The sequence below is a fragment of the Adiantum capillus-veneris genome, chromosome 19, assembly GCF_014529385.1.
Source record: "Adiantum capillus-veneris isolate H3 chromosome 19, ASM1452938v2, whole genome shotgun sequence".
In the NCBI taxonomy this organism is placed as follows: Eukaryota; Viridiplantae; Streptophyta; class Polypodiopsida; order Polypodiales; family Pteridaceae; genus Adiantum; species Adiantum capillus-veneris.
The window spans coordinates 145,250,731-145,258,656 of NC_140949.1; the positions used below are offsets into that span (position 1 = coordinate 145,250,731).

The 7,926-nt window shown below is 44.9% G+C and overlaps 1 protein-coding gene across 1 annotated transcript; it reads left to right on the plus strand.

Annotated features, from left to right (window-relative positions):
* Nucleotides 1-326: 326 nt before the first annotated feature.
* LOC147435022 (pentatricopeptide repeat-containing protein At2g13600-like) lies at nt 327-3,094 on the plus strand. The gene has a single exon (XM_086491378.1). It carries the CDS (start codon nt 490-492, stop codon nt 2,350-2,352), a length of 1,863 nt encoding a protein of 620 aa, XP_086347504.1. The 5' UTR covers nt 327-489; the 3' UTR covers nt 2,353-3,094.
* Nucleotides 3,095-7,926: the final 4,832 nt, after the last annotated feature.

A 7,926-nucleotide genomic window follows, 5' to 3' on the forward strand; every position in this document is an offset into this window, starting at 1 on the left:
TATTTAAGGGGGGGGGGCGGGGGGGGGGGGGGGGGGGGGGAGGAGGGGATCAATGGACAGGTGCTCCACGCATGGCCGTCGAGGTGATCTGCGTCGTAGATGGCTTGTAAAAACTAAACCTGGCCAAGAACAAAACCTAGCCAAGGGCCCCGTCTGGGTTTAGTTCTAGACCAGTCCAGGTTTATCGTTTATATTATTGTGTAAAATGGCAATTCTTTTACATGTGCACGGGCGGGCGACGTGGTTAGCCCATGCTTCAAAATTCATTGGGACATGACGTCGTGGGTTCCAATCCGAGCTCCTCAAAGGCGCCCCGAGATTCCCGCCAATGCCCCTTCGCCGTCGATCCTAATTGTCGTAAGTTGAGAACACTACTGAGTCAACTCCGACTCAACTTTTGTAAAGGCCTGCAGGTAATTAGCAAAGTGAAATGGCTGTGCTGCGTGGCAGCTGCAATCGGCGACCGGAGACCAGAAGAGCTCCTGCGGCATGGACTTGTTGTGGAAGGAATTTTTCAGGGATCCCTCGAGATGGTGGGACGCCCGCAACAGCAAGCCAAGTTCAAGGCACCCAGACTTCAAGCACAGAGTTTCCGGGGAACCTTTATGGATGGATAGCTGTGGCAATCCATCTTGGGTTCATGAAGAGCTCAGAAGTCGAGGGTTCTTAGCAGAGCCGTGTCATGTTTCTCTTTCCACTGCCAAAATTGACTCTTTTGTTACTTCACTCAGGGCTTGTACACGAAAGAAAGACCTGGCGCGGGGCACCCACTTACACCATGATATTGTGAAAAGGGGCTTGCCCGAGAAGAAGTGCTCAGATGCTTTGGTGACCATGTATGCAAAATGTGGTGAGCTTGAAAAGGCTAAAATGCTACTTGACACGCATCCGAGCAAAGATGTCATTACCTGGACTGCATTGATAGGTGGATATGCTGTGGCGGGGCGAGGCCAAAATGCTTTAGAGTGTCTTGAGCTGATGAAGCATCAGGGTGTCCTTCCAAATGCAGTGACGTACATCTGTCTATTAAAAGCTTGTGCAACCACAAGAGATGTTGATAAGGGGAAACAAATGCATAATGAGATTTCAAGGCAGGGGTTGATTGAGAACAACAGTGCCCTGGGCAATGCTCTCGTGGATATGTACGCCAAATGTGGAGCCATTGCAGAGGCACGGCAGGTGCTGGAGGAACTTCCTTCTCGGGATGTTGTCTCTTGGAGTGCATTGATTGCAGGATATGCACAAGAAGGTCAAGCTGAGCAAGCATTCAATTGCCTTGAACAGATGCAACATGAGGGCATCCTTCCAAATGCAGTTACATATATATGCACCTTAAAAGCCTGCACCACAACCAGAGCTGCGGAGAGAGGAAAACAAATTCATGATGAGATTGCCAGGCAGGGGTTGTTGCGGAACAACATTTTACTAGGTAATGCACTTGTGGATATGTATGCCAAGTGCGGCAATGTTTCAGAGGCACGACGGGTGCTGGAAGAACTTCCTGCTCGGGATGTTGTCAGTTGGAATGGACTAATTGCAGGATATGCACACGCAGGTGAAGTTGAGCAGGCACTTAATTGTCTTAAACAGATGCAGCATGAAGGCATCTTTCCAGATGCAGTGACATACGTTTGCGCCTTGAAAGCTTGTGCCACAAAAAAGGACACTAACAGGGGAAGACAAATTGAAGAGGAGACTACAAGGAAGGGTTTGTTGCGTAACAATATTGTGCTGGGTAATGCCCTTGTGGACATGTATGCCAAGTGTGGCCATGTCTCAGAAGCTCGACGGGTTCTTGAGGATCTCCCTTCTCGGGATGTTGTCTCTTGGAGTGCATTGATTGCAGGATATGCACAAGAAGGTGAAGCCGAACAAGCACTAAACTGCTTCCAACTGATGCAGCGTGAGGGCATCCTGCCAAATGCAGTGACATGCTCTTGTGTGCTTAAAGTTTGCAGTCACCGCGGTCTAGTAGAAGAAGGCCAGGCAGTTTTTGCGAATATGAGCAAGAAGTATGGTATGAATCCAAGTCTAGAGTGTTACATTTGCATGATTGACCTATTTGGTCGTGCAGGGCATCTAGAAAAGGCTGTAAGGCTGATCCAAGGTATGCCATCTTCTGATTCTACTGCTATTTGGCATGCATTATTGAGTGCTTGTCTGAGATGGGCAGATGTTAATGTTGGGGGGTGGGCCTTTGAACAGGCAATAAAGTTGGACGAATGCGATGAGTCAGCATACATTCTCGTGGCAAATATTTATGCAGAAGCTGGCATGGAAGAGAAAGCTAAAAGCATAGAAGCCATGAGAATGAGGAGCACGGCATGGAAGTCTGAAGAAGTCAAAGCATAGTTGGTATATGGACTCAAGCAACATTATTTGAGAGTTTCCTGTTGGAAAGACCCTTGAATACGAAGCATGCGGAAAGCGATTGACTTGAGGCCAAGTTAGAATTGACTTAGGCCAAGTTAGAAGTAGAAATATCTGAGAGGCACGGTGGCCTTGAACAGATGGGGCATGAGGGCATCCTTCCAAGTTCATGTGACCTGTGTATTTGCCTCAAAATGTTTGCGGCAGCATCAGAAAATTTAGCAAGAACAGTAAATTGTCAAAAGATAAGAAGCCAATGGCAGGAGGCTGCCAGCTGCCTTTATATAGGCAAAGAAGCACAGGTCTGCAAGCAAACATAGCCCATGACAAGACAAAAAAGAAATGATAGCTAGGAAAATATGTGCTAAAATCTGACTATGGTGCATAGGCACTCCTAAGGTATCGAAGCCCTGCATATCAGTGGTAGGTAACCTAGCCTTGACTAAGAGCCTTGCACAACCTAGAAGATTATGAGTGACAATGTTTGGAAGGTGACCTCTTAACATTCTCATGGCACTCCAGGATTGGGGGTGTGTAAAAACTAACCCATGAGCTAGGTTGCCAAGCTTTGCCGGAAAATCTTATCTTCTAGCCCTCGGTTTTATTGGTAAGTATACCAAGGCTCCAACGATGGAGCTTTCCATGGTTTGTTGGGATTTGAGATATTGCAAAGTGCCAATGAGAATGATAAACAAGTCGCACTACAGCGATTGCAAGTTAGGTAGGGCATTTTGAGGGGGCAAATGAATTGCGTCTCTTGTATTGCTAGATATACAAAAGAATTCGCATCCCCTTATTACACCCTTCCGCTTTGAAATGACCATTTGAAACACTAAAAGAGTAGGGTAAAACCACCAGGTTAAGGGGTTAAATGACCATTCCTCATAATATTGAAGACCACATGGCGATTGGCAAGAGCTAGGAGCCATGGTGGGAGTCAATATTATGGGAACCATTCCTGACCATCATCAAGAGTCGGGCGGAAGGGGGACCAGACAACACTGCAACACTCCAACGATACAGTCCTCGATACAGTCCTCAATTCCGTGAGCTGATGTGAACAGTTATGATTGGCTTACAGGCGCTAACCTTCCGGACGTTGAGGTGTTTGCAGTACGTAGCATTCAGTGTGCTCAGTTAGAGTGGGTTGATTGGCTGTAGCCCACAAATATTATGCATGCTGATGTGGTGGACATCTAATGATTGCAGACGGCAAACGGAGGGCCAAGATGGCTGCTGTCCAACGTCTGACCTTGACGGACACTGAGATTGAGATTAGAACAAATTGCATTCACAACGTACTCCATCATTTGGTGTGGAACCATGCGCAATCGAGAGTTTATGATCTGCACTATCAACCAATATTAGTGCGATGGTGTGCGGTGCTCGACAGAGAAAACGTGATAGGCCGTTGCATTTCGCCGTGTAAAAAAATGACCCCCCCGTGGGAGGACATAACCCCAGGGTTAGAAAAGGACGGTTGCAGGCCAAATTCGAACCTTTGTCTCTGCTAATGGAATTATAACACCTCATCCTCACCGCCCCTAACACTAGCTAGGTTGTATACCTACGTAGGGAACATTGTACTTAATATTTGTTCTTGTATTGTATTGGAAGGTGTCCGCGGCAAGGCTAAAGTTGCGTTACCAAGCTTTGGTATGGAAGAGCCGAGAGAGCTCTTTTACAATAACAGAGGACCATTTTGAGCATGGTAGGTGCATATTGTAGGCAGGGTGGCCAAGGGGAAGGTTGAAATTGTGTCACCAAAGCTTTGGTATGGAAGAGCCGAGAGGCTCTTTTGCAGTGGTAGGAGATATGCATGAGCGCGGTAAGCGAATAATATCTTGCAACTAGATATGTTTGCCTTGCAGATACTTGATATCTTCATCAACAAATCATTGAGCCCTTCCACTTGCCTCAGTCCAACAGCTATGTCATGGCTGCTTTCGAGCACCATTCTCAATCCTCATGCATTCAAGTTTTTGCGCCATCTCTGACATGCTCGCAACTGCATAAGAATCACTCATTAACACATGCTGCTACAGATTTTTGTGCTTTCGTAAAAGGGCCTTGCTGGGCATATCCTCTTATAAGAGACTTCGTTTAGCGAGAAACTTTGCATCCAATTAAAACAACGTAGAGCTTCCTTAAATCAGCAATGTTGGGCATTTCCTGCAGTTACCCACTGCAAGAGATGACATCTCAAAGAGGATGCCCTTCATAAAGTTTTTTGTGCTATTGTGAGGACACCACATTTGGCATATATATTGATCAACCACCGCCAAGTATGACATCATACTCCCAACAGCCCCTGACTAGCAATCACAAGCGAAAGTCTTCCAGAAGGCCTACGCAAGCATAGGTGAATGCATTTGGAGAAAGACGTTCCGTTAAAATAGTCAAGAGCTTTCTTGTGACAAGCATATTGGGCATATCTTGCAACCAACACATTGCAGGTGATGACATTTCGGAGAGTGCCCATCAAGAACTTTTCATGCTTTCGTGACACTACCACATTTGGCATACATATCAACCAAAGCACTGCCAAGCATGGCATCCTTCACCAACAGTGCCAGACCAGGTATCTTCTCATTATTTCTCTCCCCCATGTCAACGGCTTGCATAAGGCCACAGGCCTTCAAAGTGCAAGCATAGGTAAATGCATTTGGAGAAAACCAGAGCTACTTTGGCACAACGAAGTTGGGCATATCCAACAATCAACGCGTTTGAGGTGATGAAATTCCGGAGAAAAAGCCCACCAAGAACCTTTTCTGCTTTCGTGGGAGCACCACATTTGACATACAGATAGACCAAAGCACCCCCAAGTAAGACATTTTTCATCAACAACCCCTAACCAACAATATAATGTGAGAAACCATCACTTTGCATTTGTTTGAAGCAGCCTAGAGCTTTCAAACAACAACAAATCCGTGCTATAAGAGCACTTCTAGAGACTTTGTTTGGCAAGAATCCCTCACGTTGCATATGGTAAAAGCGGCCCAGATCTTTCTTGCCACATCCATGTTGCGCATATCTTGCAATCAACGCACTCCAAAGGCACCACATTTGGCATACATATCAACCAAAGAATTTCCAAGCAGAACATGTTTCTCCAAGAGCCGTTGAGTAGCATTCAGCACCATGAGAAAAGTGATTGCAGTTGGGGAGTTTCCCTCGTGTTGCATCCCAAAAAAATTAGTTTAGGACTTCCTCCGCCTGCCCTTGTTGGGCATATCGTGCTATAAGAGAACTCCAAGAGACTTCGTATAGCAAGAAACCTCGGTTAAGACAGGGTAGAGCTTCCTTGCATCAACGCAATAACGTGCTGCAAGAGACGACATTTTAGAGAGGATGCCCTTCAAGAACCTGCCTTCCAGGCGCAAGCATAGGTGATTGCATTTGGATAAAGGCTGCTAATGGAGAGATTGCGTGCAGAGATTCCAGTTCACATGACGCTCTAGTTGCGCACATGTTGCGAACAATTCCTGTTTCCATGGAGACTTTACAAGTAATATATATGACAATAGCTAGTATTCCTCGATTGCTTCACTATGTATATGGTAAGAAGCAAAAAAAGCGATACTGATTGCCCTCAAGGTCCCTAATAGGTTATTGCTTCTCGAGAGAGGCTCTTTTCGCTTTAAAAATCGTTCAAAGCTTCTTTGTCATTCCAATGTTTGGCAAGATACACTCAAGTGAGCACATGGTTTAGACATTGATGGGTTGTAGGCTTTCCTACTCTACTACACGTTATAGAGTCCAGAGTGCTTCTTGCTCCAAATACACATGAGTCACTCATGGAGCCTACAAGGATAGTTTGAAAGTGGGAGACAATTACAACTCAAGGATTAAGAGTCCCAAGACTACACCACAGATAGTTCTGGTACTACAAGGGCTCTTAGGAGAGACACATCTAGATGATGCATACCCCAGTACACCTGTTTTGTCCCATAGCCTGACCTCGCATCTATCTCTCAACTGAACTTGTTCTCTTTAAAGGTTACCTACAAGGGCCATGTTCACCCTCCTCATCCAAAGATCTTTTCATCGTCAGAAGACAATCTTGCCTTGTTGTTTGGTCCACATCCCTCATGAAAAGGATAATTTAATTCCTTGGCTTGTGCTTGCCACCTATTGTGTCCTGCTTAGAATCTAAAGAAACAAAAGCTAGGTTGAGAATCAGATCACAAACGCTAGCGTCTTGCATGATGCCACTTGCTTCAAAATGTAAGCATCGCCTTTGAGACGAAAGAATAGTTGACTGAAGTTGGAGAGATGCACTCGCTAAAAACAGCCTAGAGCTTTATTTGATTCACTCTGGATATGGTGTGAATTAAAGAAGAGGAACAATGTTGTACCTTTCACCTCATATCATCTCTTATTGTGGAGGCGGTGTAGCATCTCTCCTCAAAGCTTTTACCAAAAGTTCCACAACCTCGCAAGACAAATGAAATTTGACATTAACGAATATGTGGAGGAGAAAATTTGTAAACAGTAAATTTAACAGATGGAAGAAGATGCATTTCGTGCATTGGGATGCTTGTGCCCAATTTAAAAATTTAAAAAAACCATACAGACGTATGTGGAGTTGGCACCATTCTCCACATGTATAATAATACCATAGGGAATGTGCCCTTCCCCCGCCACTTTTATCCCCTCTAGTGTTGAAGGGGGACTTATGCTTCTCTGCCAGTGTTGGAAGGACTTTCTTATTTCAAAAATCTTGCAAATACACGAGGGAGAACTTATTACTGTTGATATACGTTGGCTTGTGATATTCTAATTGTCACACCGTGGTCCACTCTCTAAGTGTCCCTTCGTTCGACATCTAAGAATTTCTTCAATCCTTATCACATTCACCTACGATCTTTTCAATAAATCTGATGTGAGATCGACTATCAAATGTTCCTTTCATTGTTCCACCACTGAGTCGCTAGTATTTGCGTTGATGATATATTGTGTTCCTTGACAAATGAGATGTTCCTCTCGTATTCTTGCATGGGATATTCCCAAGGAAGATTTAGATTATTGGGGATGAAATCAAGCATGTCTTTTGTTGTTGCTTTTGCAATTCTCTCCTCTCTTTGGGTGAAGCTGCAAAGAATCCTAGCTCATAGTCGATTCACATCTGTTGAAAATAGCCTAGAGATTTCTGGCCCTACTCCTATTGTGCGTATCCCGCAATCAATACATTCCAAGAGACTATTTGTGCTTTCTCAAGTGCGCCACATTTGGCATACACATCAACCAAGGTAGTGCCGAGCACGACAGCTCTTTTCAATGGCATCCAAGTAACAAGATCATCGTGAATTTTTGTGTCCATATTAGCATCTTGCGTAGAGCTACATGCCTTTAAGATATAAGCATAGGTGATTGCGTATGGAGAGAGCCCTCACTACGCATCTGCTGAAAACATCGCACAATTTCCTAGCCATGTCCTTGTTGGGCATATCCTGCAATCACTGCATTCCACAAGACGACATTCCGCATAGTAAGATTGTCAAAGACTTGTTACGCATTGACAGGTGTACTGCACTTGACATACATACTGACTAG

Coding starts and splice junctions, on each gene's coding strand:
- LOC147435022 (XM_086491378.1), top strand. CDS start 490: ATGGACTTGTTGTGGAAGGAATTTTTCAGGGATCCCTCGAGATGGTGG.